General features: G+C 55.4%; 6 protein-coding genes across 6 annotated transcripts; 3 read left to right on the forward strand and 3 right to left on the reverse strand.

Annotated features, from left to right (window-relative positions):
* The first annotated feature begins 62 nt into the window (after nt 1-62).
* C7974DRAFT_221016 (uncharacterized protein) lies at nt 63-2,012 on the forward strand. The gene is made up of 4 exons (XM_046137166.1): nt 63-854; nt 902-1,365; nt 1,410-1,673; nt 1,736-2,012. Exons 1-4 carry the CDS (start codon nt 352-354, stop codon nt 1,768-1,770), a joined length of 1,266 nt encoding a protein of 421 aa, XP_045995756.1. The 5' UTR covers nt 63-351; the 3' UTR covers nt 1,771-2,012.
* Nucleotides 2,013-2,057: 45 nt separating this feature from the next.
* On the reverse strand, nt 2,058-3,813 carry C7974DRAFT_221034 (CDP-diacylglycerol-glycerol-3-phosphate 3-phosphatidyltransferase-like protein). Its single transcript, XM_046137167.1, has 2 exons — nt 3,698-3,813; nt 2,058-3,640 (listed from the first exon to the last, which is right to left on the reverse strand). The coding sequence occupies exons 1-2, from the start codon at nt 3,707-3,709 to the stop codon at nt 2,255-2,257; spliced, it is 1,398 nt and encodes a 465-aa protein (XP_045995757.1). The 5' UTR covers nt 3,710-3,813; the 3' UTR covers nt 2,058-2,254.
* A 537-nt stretch (nt 3,814-4,350) lies between these two features.
* C7974DRAFT_398162 (NADH ubiquinone oxidoreductase subunit NDUFA12-domain-containing protein) lies at nt 4,351-5,271 on the forward strand. Its single transcript, XM_046142283.1, has 7 exons — nt 4,351-4,413; nt 4,472-4,492; nt 4,563-4,569; nt 4,624-4,704; nt 4,756-4,798; nt 4,848-5,006; nt 5,055-5,271. Exons 1-7 carry the CDS (start codon nt 4,363-4,365, stop codon nt 5,104-5,106), a joined length of 414 nt encoding a protein of 137 aa, XP_045995758.1. The 5' UTR covers nt 4,351-4,362; the 3' UTR covers nt 5,107-5,271.
* Nucleotides 5,272-6,134: 863 nt separating this feature from the next.
* C7974DRAFT_221090 (ATP-dependent bile acid permease-like protein) lies at nt 6,135-12,004 on the forward strand. Its single transcript, XM_046137168.1, has 2 exons — nt 6,135-6,577; nt 6,707-12,004. Exons 1-2 carry the CDS (start codon nt 6,513-6,515, stop codon nt 11,886-11,888), a joined length of 5,247 nt encoding a protein of 1,748 aa, XP_045995759.1. The 5' UTR covers nt 6,135-6,512; the 3' UTR covers nt 11,889-12,004.
* A 1,178-nt stretch (nt 12,005-13,182) lies between these two features.
* On the reverse strand, nt 13,183-15,126 carry C7974DRAFT_221155 (uncharacterized protein). The gene is made up of 2 exons (XM_046137170.1): nt 15,010-15,126; nt 13,183-14,933 (listed from the first exon to the last, which is right to left on the reverse strand). The coding sequence occupies exons 1-2, from the start codon at nt 15,018-15,020 to the stop codon at nt 13,361-13,363; spliced, it is 1,584 nt and encodes a 527-aa protein (XP_045995760.1). The 5' UTR covers nt 15,021-15,126; the 3' UTR covers nt 13,183-13,360.
* A 1,575-nt stretch (nt 15,127-16,701) lies between these two features.
* Nucleotides 16,702-18,680, reverse strand: C7974DRAFT_415030 (uncharacterized protein; the record flags this gene model as incomplete). The annotated part of the gene is made up of 4 exons (XM_046143853.1): nt 16,702-17,539; nt 17,627-18,129; nt 18,245-18,576; nt 18,623-18,680. The coding sequence occupies 4 exons, from the start codon at nt 18,678-18,680 to the stop codon at nt 16,702-16,704; spliced, it is 1,731 nt and encodes a 576-aa protein (XP_045995761.1).
* Between the last annotated feature and the right edge of the window lie 102 nt (nt 18,681-18,782).

The following is an 18,782-nucleotide window of genomic DNA, read 5'->3' on the forward strand; positions in this document are numbered from 1 at the left end:
TCGTTGTAGATCTTCATGGCGACTCCATGCCGATGTCTCACAATGCTTTTCAACACATGCTTCATAGCAAGACGTGTGTGTCAATAAGTCTTGTCGCGCTCCTGCTCTTGTTGGATCAGTTCGCACGACCCATGAATTTTAGGGGATGTCGCATCTCACTGGGACTGTCTCACCTTCACTTCGACGAGCACTCACTCATCCTTGCCACGCGCACGGCTTTCGCGAGGCGCGCGACAGCAACCGCTTTCACCTACCTCTTCTTCCGAATACATAGGCTCGGGCGGCTGCCTACATGTGACGCTCCTTACCAGACAACCCACTCAACCACAACTACATCGAAGTCCACACATCATGGCTCCCTCCACACGCCTCCGCGCACAACCAGCGCGCCGTGTAGACTACGGTCCAGTTGTGCCTGCCGTCCGGCCTGGTTCATTTCACACCCCCATCATCCTTGGAGACACACCGCCGCCTGAGGAACAGCTAGCTCCACATCCCACCGCAGCCACGAAGCTAGCCCGCAACGCCCAGGGCCGGTTTGTGTCGTTCAACGCCTCTCCAAAGCCGAAGCCTGATCGTAAGAAGGTCACCAAATCGACTTCGCCGCCGAAGAAGGAATGTTTGATCTGCGCAACGTCCAAGGGCACGAGACGCTGTTTCAAAACTTCGGCCTTGGAGGGCGCTTGCGAGCACTTCGAAGCCATTTGCAATCTCTGCGTCCAGAAGCAGGTCAAGACCAAGATGTCGGGGCGTCAGCTTACTGATGCTCATCTGCCGTGCATGTTCCCTGGGTGTGCGGCAGTGCTGGATCATGCGATGCTGAAGGAGGTCATGACGAAGGCTCTCTTCGAAACGTAAGTTGTGTCCATGAATTTCTTTTGGAGATGCTCACTAGATACAGTTGGGACATGGCGGTGACTAAGCACTTTCTTGCTGCCGATCCGTCGTATGTTGCCTGTTTGAACTCGGAGTGCGGCGTCTACTTTTCGGTCGAAGGCTGTGCCGGTAAAGAGAAGACTGCCAACAGCAAGAGCAAGGTAAAGCCTGTGGCCAACCCTGAGGCTAAGAAGAAGAAGAAAGGCGATGGCAGCAAAGACAAGACGTCCACCAACAACGAGTCCAAGCCTGAAGCCAAGAAGAAGAAGTACAACCGCAAGAAGAACAGCGACGAAATGGTGGCCTGCCCACACTGCGACCACGACCTCTGTCTATCATGCAATCGTCCCGGCCACACCGGCTCCTGCGACAGTGCCAAGCAGCGCGAAGACGAAGAGTCCGTCAAAGCCATTAAGACGATGGGCGCGAAGCCCTGTCCCCAGTGCGGCATCAACATCACCAAGAACGGCGGCTGCGACCACATGACCTGTATGTCCCCTTTCCCCATTCTCTTCCTCCACTAACCCCTCCAGGTCAAAACTGCCGCCACAACTTCTGCTGGGAGTGCGGCGGCGGCTACAAGGGCCTGCCCACCGACCACGCCACCACGTGTTCGCACGCCACCCCCCTCATCGCGCACGACATCGGCAATTTCGTCGACGAAAACCTCACCGTTGCCCAAGTGAACGTGCTCATCGCCCGCGCCCGCGCCGACCGCGACGCCGGCCTTCCTCCTCGTGCGAATCTGCAGCTCGCCCCGGGAGTGCAGCTGGTTAATGGAGCGGCGGTAAGGCCAGGTGCGACTCCTCCTGTGCATGATCATGCAATGATAATGGCTCCGACTAACGCTCAACTTCAGGCGCAGGTGCGGGCGCAGTTGCAGGCTCAGTTTGATGAGCTCCAGCGTCGATTTCGGGCTCAGGCTCAGCGTCTGGCTATGATCTTTGGACGAGCGAACTGATGGACGGACGGATGCAACCAGCATGTCACAAAATTAAGGAAATCGAAGCGAAAGGCTGCCCTGAACATAAGACGGCGCTTTTGGGATGCTTCATGGATAATGGGTGGATCTAGCGTATCAGGATCAATGCTTGCTACTTGAACGACTAATTTGTTTCTGTTTACTTGTCTACCCTCTTTTCCAATAAAAGTAACAAGAAGACTCCAACATCTCTACTCGCCTAGACACACAACCAACATGTACTCATAGCACACACGTCATTGTACTTGATGTATAATGGCTGGATGTATGGATGAATATGTGTAGTCTCACACTGCGTACATCCGTAGTCTTACACTGCGCACCTTTCTACCTCCGCCGCTGCATCTCATCCTAATCCTGCCCACACTAGAACAACCAGCCAACCTCACTCCCCCTTCAGAGAGCCCCGCCCAGAACTCGAACAGCCCACATACTCAATCTGACCCCTAGCGAGACCTTCCGCTCCGGTGTCTCGAAGTCCGCCTCCGCCACCGGCGCCGCATGCTCATTCAGCCACGCAACTTCCTCGCCCAAACGGCGCCGCAGTCCCGCATCCGTCGTGGCGATAACTACGTTGGCTTCAAGGTCGAGTGAGTACGAGCGCTTGGTGTAGTTGCTGCTGCCGAGCACGGTGAGAACTGGGTCTTCCGGGGTCCCGGCGGCAGCACTGTCAGCCGTAGCCGCGGCAGCGGCAGTACCAGTCCCAGCCGCCACCGACGGCAGCGAAACCCACAGCCCCTTGGCGTGATACGTCCACCCGCCCTCCTGGTCTACGCGCCCGTACTTCCATTCCTTCAGCGCCACGCTCCCGTCCAGCCCCTCGTGTCGGACTTTCCGCACAAACGTCTTCGCGAGGTGCGTATACGCATCCGGCAGCATCCCGCTGACGCCTTTGCTGCCGTAGAAGCCGTTGGCGTGCGGGTGCGCCGTAAGCACGGTGCCGGTAGCGGGTCGCGTCGAGAGCAGGAGGCGCCGGAAGGCAGGCGTCATGTTGAAGTAGCCGGCGGTGAAGGTCCAGGTCGAGTTTGTGAGGGGCGGGCGGGTGAGCGCGGTGAGGATTTTGGTGAGGGCCGGGAGTTCGGTAGAGGTGGATAGCAGCGGGACGAGAGAAAGGACAGGGTAGATTGTCGTTGTGGTTGGTGTGGAGGAGGTCGTGGGTGGCGAGTTGGAGGGGGTGAGGAGGTGGCTTAAGTGTTTGGCTGCACTGGCTTTGAATTGCGAAGGGGAGTCGAGGGGGGAGGGGGCCGGGTTGCTGGTCGGCCAGGTCATGGTGTAGCCGCCCGAGCCTTCCTTGGAGGATGGCTGGATGTCGAATGAAAGTTTTGCAACCCCGTCATGAACCTTGGCGAAGTAATCCGTCAGGTCTTTCGAGCGGAAGAGGTGGTAGCGGTCCTGGCGGTTGGTGAAGTAGTCCGAACTCAGGTTTGCGCCGGACATGATGATCTCGTCGTCCATACCATACAACTTCATGTGTTGCAAACCCCAGCCTTCATTGATACGTCGGGGAATATACTTCTTTCGGATGCCGGTCAGGTTGGGTGTGTGGTACATGCGCACTTCAACTCGCTCTGAGCCAAACTCTGAAATCAGAGGTGCGAGGAGAGATGCGCTTGAGGGGTCTGGCGTCTCACGTGTTCCACGGAGTGAGTCGGTGAGAAAGGACACATGCAGGCTGGGGTTGTTCTGGAGTGCTGTACGGATAGTAGAAATGAGCTCGTGCTCGGTCTTGCCGATGTACAAAGTTGAGAGGTAGACACGATGTTGAGCCTTAGAGATCTTGGCCTACGACGAGTTAGTAACTTTCATTAGCTAGAACGGTGGCCTGAGTGTAGCGTACACGGAACACATCATGCAACTTCAAAGTCGAAGCCAGATGCTGCACAAGGATGGCTTGCAAGTATAGCTCGAACCAAGGTCGTTGGCTGGCAAGATGGTCGATGCGGTCGGTATGTACCGGACGATACCTTCAATGGGAAAGTGATACCAACTCATGTATGCACAATTGCGTGCTATGCATCAAAGTCGCTGATAATTGCAAGAGGAAAGCGTAGGAAATGTAATCAACCTACTTTGAGCGTCTCATAGAATTCTGCTGGGGTTTGGATGACTGTGATCTGTTCAGGTTGCATCTCAAACCTTGGTGCTATCTTGTCCAGATCCGTTGTGATGGTAGCAAGCATTGAAGCCTGGCTTTGCGGTACTGAAGCCATTGGAGAGGCGTTTGCGGTTGAATACCGCCTTGCTGTCCTCGCAGGTTGTGCGAAGGCTCTAAACGTCCTTTTTGCAGCAACTCTAGGAAGTTGCGCTCTCAGACACCCTCTTATAATCATGTTGATAAACGAAATTTGGCTCAATGTTGTTGTGTTGTTTTGCCTCCTGAAGTTTTGATGCTCTTGGACGAGCAGGGGTGCGATGGAGCTATACCGTAAACAGTACAGGCCTTGGCATCGTCAATCAACGATTCACGACTGGTCGACACGGACAACGAGACATACAACGCCGCCATGTCGACACTTTTGAGGACGCTGGGCAACTTGCGCAAGATCGGCTTCAAGGTATGCGCAATCTGCAGCTTCTGTGCAATTTACAGTGCTAATTGATCTCTTTCCGCAGGAATATGGCCACCAAATGCAGGTACGCATTCGACCCCACGCCTCGATTACCACCCGCAGACACGACTGACCGAGGACGCGCGCGCATACAGCACATTGGTACGCTCTGAAAAAACGGGTAGAGCACGGCAGACAGTGGATTGACGAGCGCAGGTGATACCAAGGCTGGAACCTACATCGGCATCGACAAGTACGGCAACAAGTACTTCGAGAACCTCGCGGAGGAGCTTCCCCGTAAGGATACTATCATTTGTCGTCCCGAGGGAAGAAATTGACACTCGGTAGTGAGAACCCGCTGGGTGGACTACAAGGACCACGAATTCGACCCGTTAGTTGGCACCAGACATGACCCCCCACTCTGGCTAACGATCGCGCAGCTCTCAAATCGAGCCTGGCTGGCACGCCTGGATGTCCTACGTGGTGGACAAGTCGCCTGCTGAGGACAAGCTTCTGCAGCGTCAAGCTCGCGTGTGGGAGCCCAAGGAGCACAGGCCCACTCTTACCTGGAGCCGCTCAGGGTACAAGCCGTACAGCACGTGTGTGAGCCTGTTCATTCGACTGTGGGTATACTAACAGAAGTGCAGGGTCAAGAACAAGTACTCTGCGTGGACACCTACCGTCAAGGCACGTCAGTAGAGACTCAATTTCTTTTGTTAGCATTGTATATATCAAGGACAAATCGAAGATCAAAGTCACAAACAGTCCAAGCCGACAAGATTTGCGCTGTGGTCGTTGACTCTCATGGGCACATCTGATGTCTTGACACCAGCAGTCTTGAATTGCACATGCCGTCGCTTGAAATTATCTTGGAACAACCTGTAAACGTGAGGCTTTCGCACACGCCTCTTTAGAGACAGCGCTGCGCAGAAAGTGAGTCACGTTGAGCCATCGAGTGTGGAGTGTTGAGATTGAATTCCGAACTGCAGTGGCACGGCACAATCTTTGATCAGGCGTGCCAGGCATGCGTTGCGGGATGCATGTTATCTGGTGCGAGCCGGAAAAGGGCGGAGGCAGACCGAAGAGCGCAAGCACACCAGCAAACCCATGCTCCATGGTCACACCCTACAAGCTTACGCGCTATCTAGTGGAAATGAAAGCGAAAATAACTGACACGTGCAGTTGCACCACGAGAAGTGAGCGTACAGTAAGAAACGGTAGCCATGCTACAGGGCCCACTACATCTGCCAATGTCTTTAGACAATGTTGCACGCTGAGCGTCGCTTAGGGCAAATGCTGGCTTACCCCGGATCCACAACAGTCAGCTTGTCGCAGTGCGCCATTGGTTGCTCTTCGATCGCTGTGATACGCGAATGACGATGGCAATTCAGAAACTCAATGTTCGAGTCTCGGAGACAGAGGATCGAGATGAGTGCTTTCCAGCATAGCCTGGCCCTCGTCGTATTCTCGATAGCGTGCTTGCGGGAGCTGAACACACCATTGATCGCCGGCAAGCTACGCCCTAACTCGAGATGGCGGGTTGCTGGGCCGCTCGTGCATCGCGTCTGCACAGCGGTTAACCGCATCCACGGTCGTGACTCAGAGCGGTGAAGATGCAGTGGGTCCCTGGCCCGGAGGTGCGTGAACGGCTCGGCGCTCGGCATCAATCGCATTGCTATACAAACGCGGCCGCGATCCAACTGTGCTGCTTCCGTCTGTCTGCCATCGTACAGCTGAAGGGTCCCTATTTGACCTGTCAGTGGAATCTTATCTGATCAGGGACGTGCTCTAACGGCGGCGGCACGGCGGCAAATTCCTAGACTGAAGATTACATCACGCTGCATTCGGCGCGTGAACATCAGTGCGAAAAGGCTCTTGCTCCGCTAGTGAAAGTGGGCGGCGCTCACCTTCCCACGAACAGCGATCACCCAGGCACTCTGACAGGTGTTTGTTTATCGCGCAGTGCCCCTGGATCTTTCCTCGCTAACGCGCCGCCGAGCTCCTCCAATGCGATTCAATAGCTGTCGGTAGCTAGTGTAGTGTTTGGGAGCTGTCGTGGAATCTCTGCGGTCACCACCGCCAGCCGTTTACAGAGTGGGAGCATCATGTTCGCCCGTTGCAAAGGCCCAATCTGGGGCGCGGACGACTTCTCGAGGTGCTTTGAGTTAGAGTGAGTGTTTCGAGTGTTTCCCAGACATTCCATAGAGAGTGTCAAACAAACAACGCCACATGCTGGCAGTTTGCTTTTGCGCCGCATCGCCTCTCGACACAACGGAGCTTTGTGCTGACACTATCACAGCTACCTCTCAACATTGTTCCCCTTGTTCGTTTGCGGCGTGTCTGCCGTTTATCTCCTAATACAGCTATACTTCGCTGCTACAGCATCGCGGTACTATCACGCATACTCCGTACTCGAAGACCCACGAAACGTCTGGTCATTCCGAAGTCCCAACTACGATGGCGATACGGCCGACACCGACTCCGAAGATGAGTTCGACCGCAACGAGCAGAGCGCGCTGCTCCAACAGACCATCAGTCGCCAGACCATGTCCACAACCGCCGTGACGAAACCGCGTGGCGAAGTCACAATTGTGGTGCTGGAAGAGGCCGCCGTCCTCGCACAGCTTGCCGTTCACGTCGCTGTCTTCTTCACTGGCGCTTGGGGCCGACACGGCAGGATCGCCGCAATTGCCAACATTACCGTCTGGTCGTATATTGCCACGCTCGCCTCGCTGCGCCTGCTGTTTTCGAGTACAAGCAAGTGGTCCTTCCCGAAGCTCTGGTATCACACTGCATTCATTTACGGCTTCCAATGGGTTTTCTCCACTTTGCTCATCCGGTCCGCAATCATTCACCCTCGATCCGATGTACAACAAAAGCTCGCCATCGCCGACTTCGTCCTCGTTTCGCTGCTATTTACCATCTCCTTGTCAACGCGCAAGGGCAACAAGGCTGTGGAACTGGAGTATGAGGGTGATATTCTCCCTGCTAGGGAACCGATAGCCAGCGTTTTCTCGCTTGCGACGTTTAGCTGGGTGGACTCAATTGTATGGACCGGATACAAGAAGACGTACGAGCTCTCGGATGTCTGGAATCTTGCGCCGAAGGACAAAGCAGCGGCTGTCATCTCGAACTATCGCCAGGTCAAGCGCACGTCGCAATTGGCCTATCATCTTCTAGGCTACTTCAAGCGTGGTCTCCTCATCCAAGCTGGCTGGGCTGCAATCTCTGGATTCCTCACATTCGCTCCCACGTTACTTTTGAAAGCTATCCTGGAATACGTCGAGGCGCCAGGGCTTACTCCGCAGAACGCAGCGTGGTTCTACGTTCTACTTCTCTTCGTATCCGGCTGTCTATCCGCGCTCGCTGATGGGCAGGCACTATGGATTGGTCGCAAGATCTGCATTCGCCTGCGTGCAATCATTATCGGAGAAATTTATGCCAAGGCGCTGAAGCGTAGGGCCGCTGCTACCACTGACAAGGTCTTGGGCGAGGAAAAGAAGAAGTCAACCGAAGAAGACGGTGGCAACAAGAATGGTACGATCAAAAGGATGATGACATGGGGCAGGAAGAAGAAGAAGACCCCGACAGAGGGGCCCAAGCAGAACCAGGAAGACAACACGAAGCCAGAGTCTGATGCGCAAGTCACTACCGGAGCCATTATCAACCTCATGGCTGTTGATGCCTTTAAGGTTAGCGAGATCTGCGCCTACCTGCACTTCCTGTGGGCCAATACTCCAGTTCAAGTCGTCGTTGCAATTGTCCTGCTGTACCGCATCCTCGGCTACAGCAGTATTGCTGGCATCGGCATGATGTTCATCCTACTCCCGATCAACATGTACGTTGCGAGCCAGTTCTCCAAGATCCAGAAACTCATCTTGGCGGCTACCGACGCCCGCATTCACACCACGAATGAAGTTCTTACCAATATCCGTATCATCAAATACTTTGCTTGGGAGCAGCGTTTCATTGGTCTTGTCAATGAGAAACGTTATATTGAGTTGAAGCATCTCCGCCGGCGATACGTTCTATGGGCGATAGCAGCGACCATCTGGTCAGGGTCACCGGTCTTCATCACATTCCTCTCTTTCTTTGTCTACACAAACGTCGAACACAAGGCACTCATCCCGTCTGTCGCATTCACAGCACTGTCACTTTTCCAGATCCTTAGAATTCCATTGGACCAGCTGGCCGATATGGTCGCCCACGTTCAAGAGTCGCGGGTATCGGTCGACCGCATTGAAGAGTACTTGAACGAACCAGAGACCGAGAAGTATTCTCAACTGACAACCAAGGAGAAGGATGAAGAAGGGCAATCGATCATTGGATTCAACAAGGGCACTTTCAGCTGGGGTGGCAAAGATATGAAGGATCAAGCTGCCGCTGATGCATTCAAGCTGATGGATATTGACATCAAGTTCAAGGTTGGACAGCTCAACGTGATAGTCGGACCCACAGGATCTGGCAAAACATCTCTGCTTATGGCTCTGCTCGGTGAAATGACAAAGCTGAGAGGAGATGTCTACCTGCCCGGAGGTGTCAGCCGTGAAGATCTCCGCCCCGATCCCGAGACAGGATTGCTCGAGAGCGTTGCCTACTGCGCACAACAGGCTTGGCTGGTCAACGGTACAGTCAAAGACAACATTGTATTCGCAGGTGACTGGGACTCGGAACGATATGAAGAGGTCATTCTGGCCTGCTCTTTGAAGCGCGATCTCGAGATCCTGGACGGTGGCGACGAGACTATTGTTGGTGAGAAGGGTGTGACTCTCTCAGGCGGCCAGAAGCAGCGTATCTCTCTCGCCCGTGCAATGTACAGCAAAGCACGCCACGTGCTTTTAGACGATGTTCTCAGCGCTGTCGACTCGCATACTGCCAAGTGGATCTTCGACTACGCCCTCAACGGTCAGCTCATGCTCAATCGCACATGCATCCTCGTTACGCACAATGTCAGCTTGTGCCTCCCTTACGCCGAGTTCGCTGTAGTGCTCGAGAATGGTCGAGTTGTAACCCAAGGATCTGCGGATGATGTTATCGACTCCGGAAAACTCACAGAAGAAGTCGCTAAATCTACGCCAGCATCTCGCGGTGCTTCCAAGCCACCTTCTCGCGTACCTTCCGATGTCGGCGGAGAAGAGGCGGAGGGCGAGATCAGCCACACTAATGGTGCTGCGAATGGCAAAAAGGATGGCAAAGACACTAAGAAGGGAGCCAGCAACGGCATGGAGGAGACCAAGGCGGAAGGTGGTGTGAAGCTCAGCATCATCTTGATGTACCTAAAGGCTATGGGTCCATGGTACTACTGGGTTGGTGCTTCCATCGCTTTCGTGTCGCAGCAGATCTCGTCTGTTTCAACAAACGTCTGGATTCGAACATGGGCGAACGCGTACGCCGATAAGGGCTACTCAACTATGGGCCATCACAACCGCTCACCTATCACACACGCACCTACGATGTTTGGTTCTGGCACTTGCCTGAACAGCGGTACTTGCAGTTGGAACATTCCGTTCACCGGTCAGCCTGAGGAGAAGTCTTACACCTACGGCTCGACCATGCAAACAACGTTCGGGAGCTCAGATGATTCTGGGGTTGACTCGACCTACTTCCTTGTCATTTACGCTATCCTCGGCCTGATCTTCATGTTCATCACCTTCCTTCGAGAGGGCTTCCTTTTTGGTGGCTCGCTCGCTGCGTCTCGCCGTGTTCACGAGCGACTCATTCAGAAGGTCACACATGCCAAGTTCCGATTCTTCGATCAGACACCGCTCGGACAGCTTATGAACAGGTTTTCCAAGGACATCGAATCTGTCGATCAAGAGGTCGCGCCAGTCGCCATTGGCGTTGTTCATTGCCTGGCCTCAATCATTACCATCGTTATCCTCATCTCGGTTATTACACCTGCGTTCCTTATCGCAGGTGTGTTCATTTCCGTGCTGTACTTCCTCATTGGACGTTTCTACATCAACTCTTCTCGCGATCTCAAGCGTTTGGAATCTGTGCACCGCAGCCCTCTGTACCAGCAATTCGGCGAGACTCTTTCCGGTATGACCACAATCCGAGCCTATGGAGACGAGCGCCGCTTCATCCGCGAGAACCTCGCCAAGATCAACACCCAACATCGACCCTTCATTTACCTCTGGGCTGCTAACAGATGGCTTGCTTTCCGGGTCGATGTCGTTGGTGCCCTGGTGTCTTTCTTCGCAGGTACTTTCGTGGTTTTGAGTGTTGGAAAGATCGACGCAGGTGCAGCTGGTCTCGCGCTTACTTACGCTGTTACTTTTACAGAGAACGTACTCTGGTTTGTGCGCCTCTACTCGGCCAATGAGCAGAACATGAACTCGGTCGAGCGTGTCAAGGAATACTTGGACGTGGACCAGGAAGCGCCTGCTGTCATTCCAGAGACACGCCCTCCTTCCAACTGGCCAAGCAAGGGTTCTGTGGAGTTTATTAATTACAGTACACGATACAGGCCCGACTTCGATCCTGTTCTCAAAAATGTCAACTTCAAGATTCTCCCAGGCGAGAAGGTCGGTGTCGTTGGCAGGACGGGCGCAGGCAAGAGCTCCTTGGCACTTGCTTTATTCCGTGCCTTGGAGGCCGAGAAGGGCAAGGTTCTTATCGACGATGTTGATGTGGGCTTGATCGGTCTTCAGGACCTGCGTGAAAACATCGTCATGGTGCCTCAAGACCCAACGCTGTTCAGCGGCACCATCCGCAGCAACCTCGATCCGTTTTCCGTGTTCACTGATGAGGAGATCTTTACTTCACTTCGCGAAGTCCACCTGATCACCACCGCCTCGGCAGCTACATCAGGCACTGGGACTCCTAATGGAGCTACCACACCCCCCAACGCTATCGAGATCCCCAAGCCTACAAGTGGCGCCGTTGTCGCCGACGTCAACGCGAGCTACACGGGCTCCTCCACTGTCAACCCCGGCTCCATCCTTGCGAACCGCGAATGGTCACACGGCGAGACAGGCGAAGACACTATCGTTGTCATGCCCAACGGCCAGGTCGTGGACGCAGACATACCAGATGCCGAAACCCTGCAAGCAGACAACAAGAATCCCTTCCGCAACCTCAACTCTCCTGTCAGCGAGTCCGGATCCAATCTCTCGCAGGGTCAGCGTCAACTCCTATGCCTTGCACGCGCTCTCCTCAAAGCACCAAAGGTCTTGCTCATGGACGAAGCCACCGCATCCATCGACTACGCCACAGACAGCAAGATTCAAGAAACAATCCGTCTGATCAAAAACACAACGATCACCATCGCGCATCGTCTGCAGACCATCATCGACTATGATAAGGTCCTGCTGCTCGACAAGGGCGAAGTCATCGAGTTCGGTGATCCTCATACGCTTATCACAAAGGAGGGCGGCAGTTTCAGGAGCATGTGCGAGACGTCAGGCGAGCTGGAGAATCTCACTAAGACTGCCAAGGAGGCACAGGATGCTAAGAAGGCTGCGGCGTCCACATCATAGAGTGTGTAGAGGTGCACGTGCTAAGATTCAGGATTACATAGGTGAAAGGGGAAGCATGCGTGGGCGTACTGAGTATTTTTCGTTTTGTTTTGGATTGCCTGGGGTAGTTTGCGAGGGGGTCTGGGGGCCGGGATGGCAGGGATGACTCGGATGATCTGGATGGCAATACCCTGCGCGAGGACGGTGGCTGTCTGTCAGTCAGTCTGTATCTATACCGGCGTATGCTGCATCAATGAATTGCAAAAATATCACCCATCGTCCGGTTCTGTGTACTAGGCTGACATACACGGTTCATCGTTTTCATTTCCATCGTCATCTTCGTATCACCGGTATTTCATGTCCCCGCCTCTGTGTTCAGGAGGCCAGGGAGGCCCGCGCGCGACTTGCTGCGTGCAGCTTTACGGTTATAAATATACAGAAGCACGGAGAGTTGAGGAGACCTAGAAACAGCAAATGTTTTCTCGTTGGTTTCTCACACGTATTTTATGTGCTGTTGTAAGGTTGTAAAAGTCGGGTGCTAATGATTCAAGTTATTGAATGTGTGTGCTACATAGACTTTGTTATATATGTATTTATCAACAAAAACAACAATAACAACAACGATGGCGGAGCTGCTTTGTTTTGTTGCGTTCTGCTCTGGACGTCTTGTTCTTTGTGCGTGTGGACAGCGGAGTCAGAGGTTCGCGTTGTCTCGTGGTGTGGTGGTGTGGACAGTGGCGAACGGAAGGCGTGCGTGGCAGACCAGGGACACGACAAGACAGAACGGCAAACAATAGTCTTATAATGAGCACTCACAGCAGACATCACGGCCCCATCAGCCAGCACCCCACGCGTAATCATGTGAATGTTCTCAATTCATGCTACATATGCCTGCCCCCGTGCACCTCGCCAGCAAACGCGCCCACACACACACGTAGCGCCCACGCAATCCCCCGCGCTCCGTAAAATTACCCCCTAACCCGCAGCGCAACGCGCAAGCTATCAAAGCGCACGCAGCGCCAGAAACGAAGAGCGGCCAAACCAAAACCAAACTGCGGGGTGGCGGAACTGCTGGAGCCGGGGACCACGGGGGTCTGGGACCACAGGCGGTGCAGACCACGCCCACGCCCACGCTCATGCCCGTCGAAGCGGTGAAAGGAAGGAAGTCTGTCCCCGAGGTGTGGCCAAGGACAGGGGAAGTAAAAAAAGGGGTAGGTGTTGTACAAAAAGCCAATTCAGGGGGTCGGGGAGCACGGAGTCGTGGGGCGCTGAGCTCAAAGTCTAAGAAAGGAAAAAACGGGGTCGTGATACAGCCGTCGCGCGAGAAGGGAGCTCGGCGGGAGGACACATGTACAGTGTGATTACGGGTGTGACTGCGTGTGCCCGAGCCTTCAGGCCATGGATAAGGGATGCGCGTAGATGCTGCTAAGGGTATCCAGTGGTGCTCACGTGAGGGAGCAAATGGGAAGGCGCCGCGGGGGGATATAGCAGGGCTATATCTCGACGGTCTTGAGGTCGGGAGTGTCCGCAATGGGGCTCTTGAGGGAAGCGGGCTTTGTCTTCTCCTCTGGTGTGTCCTTCTTGTTCTCCTTATCGCTGCTTACGCTGGCGCGGACGGGGAAGTCGTCGCTTGGCCTTGGGGTGTCGACCGAGATCAGCTTGTCTGCGGAAGTGTTGGTCTTGGCGTCAAGGTTGGTGTTGACGTTGAGGGGCTGCGCGTGCTCTTCGGCGACGCGGGCAAGAGGGCTGGAGAGCTTGCCTCGTGGGCTGACACCCTTCTGCTTTGTAGACAGGCGGTGGGGGCTGCGACCACGGTCCTGTGGGCCCATTACCGGGCTGTGGTAGGGACTGCTGGCGGTCGAGCTAGGTACAACGGTGCCAGGAGCATTTGGGTTGATGCGCAGGCCGCTCTGTGGTCGGCGCCTGTTCACGGGCCTCCGGCCGTACTTCTGATCGCACCGCCAACGCAGGATCTCAAGGTAGGGCGGCTCCACATTCTGACCCCTGAAAGCTAGGAGCTTCAGCTCCCCACTCTCCTCCTCGATGTGGACGTCTTTCGAGGCCAGATCATCGGCGACCATGGCGACCAGGGCGGCCCACGAGCGTGCAACGACGAATTTGCAGTCGTAGTCGCGGCCGAAGATGATTATCTGGCCCCAGGTTCCTGTGGGACCGGGCGCCAGATCAGTCGCCAGGTAGTTGCCTCCCCAGTCGCGGGCGAGCGGGATCCAGGCGGGATGGGCGTAGGCCTTCTGGACGGCGTTCGGCGGCTGCGAATCCTGGCGAGACTGCAGGTCCTGGCGCCACAGCGGGTTGCCGGTCGGCTGGGCTTGGGCGACGGGGGCGGCGGTCGAGGAGCCGGCAAAGGCCTTGACGGGGATCTGCGGCGACGAGTAGTCGGGCTTGTTGTTGAGGTACTCGTCGGCGACGGTGCGCCAGTTCTTCCACTCCATGAGAACCTCCTCGCAGTCGAGCAGCATCATGCCGAACAGCACGCCGGTGGGCAGGCCGCCGCGCTCCTGGCCGTCGTGGACCTGCAGCGACTCGCGGACGTCGATGGGCAGGGTGGCGTCGAGCTCGTGCTCCAGCTCGTTGACGTCGTTGGCGGTGGCGCCCTCGCAGATGTTGTCGAACAGCTCCTCGTAGTGGTCCTCGACCCAGCGGTCGATGCGCTTCCACGAGTGCGAGACGGGCGGCGGCGGCGGCAGGCCCTCGTTGAAGTTCTGCATCTGGATCTCGCCGTTGGGGCCCTTGTCGAAGGCGTCGCCGTCGGCGGTGGCCTGGCGGCTCAGGGTGCCGCGCATGCCGGGCGAGTAGGGCGAGTTGGGCGACAGCGGGCCCTTGGGCGAGCCGATGAAGCCATTGCTGGTGGCAATGTCGTCGTGTGCGTAGGGCGACGACAGGTCGACGCGCGAGTCGATGCCGCTGGTCGCAATCGAGGTGAGGGCGCTGTGCCGGCTCTGCGGGATGGGGATGTGGCGGCCGGTGCGGTAGGGCGAGTCGTGCGAGGCGTGGCGGTCGTTCGAGGTCATCGTGTGCCAGAACGACTGGAAGAAGGAGCCGACGCTGCTGCGGTCAGAAGGGGCGCGCGAGGCCGCAGACGCAGCGGGGACAGCTGCGCCGGCGCATGTCTGGGGCTTACGATTGAGCCATGGTGTCGACGGGAGGGAGCGCAACAAAGGGAAGGGCCGGGGCGCGCTGCGCTGTCGTGTGCGGATAGAGCCTCCAGAGAGCGGCGTGGGAGGAGGCAGGAGAGGCGGTCGGCAGGCAGACTGGTTCCTGGGCCGAATTGCAGGAGAGGTATGCCCTGGCTAGGAGTTAGGGGAGCGCCAAGCCGAGGACCCGCTTTGATATGCTTGACCGCAAATGCCCCAATGCGCCTGGCCTGGCCGTCACGTTGTCGCCGTGTGCTCGAGGGCGGTGCGGAGCGCGGTGCGGAGGCTGCGGCGCGTTGGAGATTTGCAGACGAGTGTGGTTGCTGCTGGCTTCTTGTTGTCTTCGGGGATGCCGTGCAGCTCACGGGGCGTTGCTATCAACACGCTACCAAGGACATGCGGACTGCGGACTCCAGTGCTTGCTTCCATTCCCGACCGCCAACACCGGTTATTAATAGGCAGGAAACCGACAACCCCCGTGCTGTGCCTTGCCGAATGCTTGTCCTGATAACTATCATTGCCGTTCTGCACCGTCCAACAGCAGCCCGGCGCCAGAAGTTGCCAATCTGCTGTTCATCATGCCAACCCTCAAATCATCACGGCCATTCACCGCCTATCATTCCTGCCCCCTGCTCCGCATTTTCGTCCAACCACAGCGCCCACCCTGCCGTTTCACGACCGTGCCAACCAGGGCCGTTGCTGCGGCCGCCACCCTCTGAGCGCGCTTGGCTTGCTGAAGCCTCCCGAAGCCGCTCGACCAACGCCCGTGGCAGCCATTCGATCGCTTGCAAGGCTTGATGGCTAGCGTGTGCGCCGCCAGAGCTTGCAGCAGCGTCAAGACGTGCACCGCAAGCCAGCAAACGCGCTCAATGTCGTGGCATCACCTTGCAACGCTGCTGCTCTCGCTGCTTTCACGTGTTGATTTCAAACCTGCCCTCGTGTCAGGTCGCCAGGTGACGCGGCCGACTACGGTACGATGCGATCATGTAAGTGCAAATCTGCACTTCTGCAGCCTGCACGCAACCAAGCTCGCGTCTCACGGCCGATCCTGCTGTTTGATGTGGTGACACCGCCAAACCACCGTTGCTTTTGCACCCCGCCAAGGAATGCTCCTTGGACCGCCTGTCGAAACAAAGCTTGAGAAACATTGCTCCCACCGGCCCCGGCAAGTGCAGCGTCCCGGTGTGGAGAGGAGGCGACCGGTATTTTTAGACTGCCCACACACTTGCTTCTCGCCACAACACCACGAAGGATCTGCTGCTACATCAATTGGCCACACTGACGTGTGTTGCAATCCTGCCAATGCTGCCAATGCCGTTCAGGTGTCGTTGAGCTAGACACCTCGTAACTGACGCGCTAAATTACCCCAGATCAGATCCGCAGCCACGTGGGCCAGATACGAGGTGATGTGCTCGTGAGTAAGCACCCTGCGACGGAGCGACATCCAAAGTCGGCGTGGATCTGGCCGCAAGGCTGGCTCGCGCCGAGTCGTAGCTTGAGACCTGCTCGACCCGTGACGCGGTACTGCTCATTTGGCTCTGCCCAAGGTGACATTGCCTAGGTGTTTGACGACCTTGAACCCTGCTAAATATGGTTTGCACTCACGCCATCGGTCGATCAAAAGACATGGCCGAACAGGCTTGCAAGGGTTTGGCATCAGTGACTCCCGACGAGAGATATCATGTTGAATTTCTACCCAAGAACTGATGCAGCTCTTCTTGAAGTGGCAACACAATGCCCTCTGCGGCTGCCTGTAGGAATTCAGCATCTTGCAGGCTGACACCGGGGTCGTTGAAGCAACGCAAACAGTGTCTGACCGCGCCTCGGAATGCGGCAGACAGCTCGTCCTGCGACTCCGCCGCCCATTGATGCGCCATAGCACATAGTGACCACGTGTTTTGATGGAGTGTTGGATCACAGATACCGTGCTCCGTCTCCTGGTACTTCTCTGCCGTTGTACCAAAATACAGCTCTAGCAGTGCCACGGCAAGAGCGAGCAAGACTGTGTTCTTATTGTGGTAGCTGAGAGCTTTCGTCTTGGTTGTCAGGCTATCCACAGGGTCGGTCGTCACAGGCGTTAAATATGGATGCTCGATGTCGATGGCGTTGGAAGCAGCCGCAATCTGGTGGAATTTGATGTTTTTGGCAGCCCACTCGTTCGTAAGCCAAGGAGTTGAGTTGAGGTAGAGTACACTTGATGCCAATGTCAAAGCCAGGCTGTATCGTTCCTTTCTGCTAAGTTTTGCTCGTCTACCATTCATAATGGGCCGGCTAAGGAGGTCGTCGAGAGAGACCATGTCGGAGACTGGGTTCCATTTCTCGGCCGTGTCGATCATGTATACCCCTCGAAGTCTTTTCTTGGCATCAAGAGACAGGCCTATGCACGATTCCGTAGACTTAAGCTGCTGTATTGATGCGCATATGTCTTTTACCTCTTGCAGAGATTGTGTGGGGCCAACAACAGGATCGCTCACAGAATATGGCGGAGGGGAGCTGAAAGACACACTCTTTGTCATCCTGCACGTGTCAGCAGAGTAGGTGGATGGCTGGATATATGGAGCTTCATGCTCGCTCAAGCTGTAGGGTAATCACAATTTCGCTTACCTTGGCTTTTTGGAAGATACTGGCGCAAGGCTTTTGTCGTCTTCCTCGTCGTCTACGTTGATCTCTGCGGCTTGCCATTTCCATGATACATCCGCGTCAGCTGCAAGTGAAGAGAACGAAACCTTGAAACAGGTCTTCTCAGCATTCGACATGCCTTTCCCTGACGCATATAGACTTCCTCTCGGATCCAACTGGAGGCTTGTACGGTGAGTATCTTTGCAGGTGCAGGACCAGTACAATGATGTGTGTAGGCTCTTAGCATAGCCTTGTATGCGCTGTAGACGAGTTGCAAAGGATGGTTTAGCAGCCTTGCGATACGTTTCTATCTTCTCACTTTTTTCCGTGAATCGCTCAAGCTCGCGATTACAGTCGTTCAGCTCTTCGAGCAGCGCCTTGATAGTCTTCTTGCTCATGCCGAATCTTATCCGTTTCTTAAACTCGAACTTCTCGTTCTTCGTCTTGGGATTGGCTGCGAGGAGTGCTTCGAGGTCATTTCGCTTTAGCTGTAGGAATGTGAGCACAAAACAAGGAGACAACACACCGTACATGTCTGGAATGAAAGATAGTACGCATCTTCCCCAGCATAGAGACTTCACAAGCGGAGTTTTGTTTACGCACCTCATTCGCACGATCCAAGTCCAGCTTACTTGCGATCTGCCTTGTAATGCGCTCAATGTCTACAATCGTTCCTTGGTATGCATGATACGATTCCTGTAGCCTATCTTTGAGTCTCAGGGTCATATCTTTATCTTTCCACAATTGTGATCTTCCAGGGTCCGTCATCAGCTCCGCGAACTCGGATTCGGCGGTTATGGGTTCGAGAAGGATTCGGATTGTTTGCTCATAGTGTACATGCTGATTTCGTAGCTTTCGGATGCATTGAGGGAGCTCTTTGTCCCATCTCATGAAACTTTTGATAGGGTCGAGACCCTCATTATACGACTCAATACCTGTGCGTATGTGAGCGATGAGTCTACGACCTGTGGAGCGACGCACCTTGTATGAGCAGAGGTAGGCAGCCGAGCACAAGGCCAGCTATCTCAACACCAGACATCTATGCAGTCTCCCTGCAGCGCAGGAGCACGGTGGTCGTCGCGAATTTACAAGGCGCTGCATTGTGGTAAGCTGGTGATGTTGGAACGAGCCAGAGCGGGGC

The sequence above is a fragment of the Boeremia exigua genome (assembly GCF_020726555.1).
Source record: "Boeremia exigua strain MPI-SDFR-AT-0100 chromosome Unknown C7974scaffold_8, whole genome shotgun sequence".
Taxonomy (NCBI): Eukaryota; Fungi; Ascomycota; class Dothideomycetes; order Pleosporales; family Didymellaceae; genus Boeremia; species Boeremia exigua.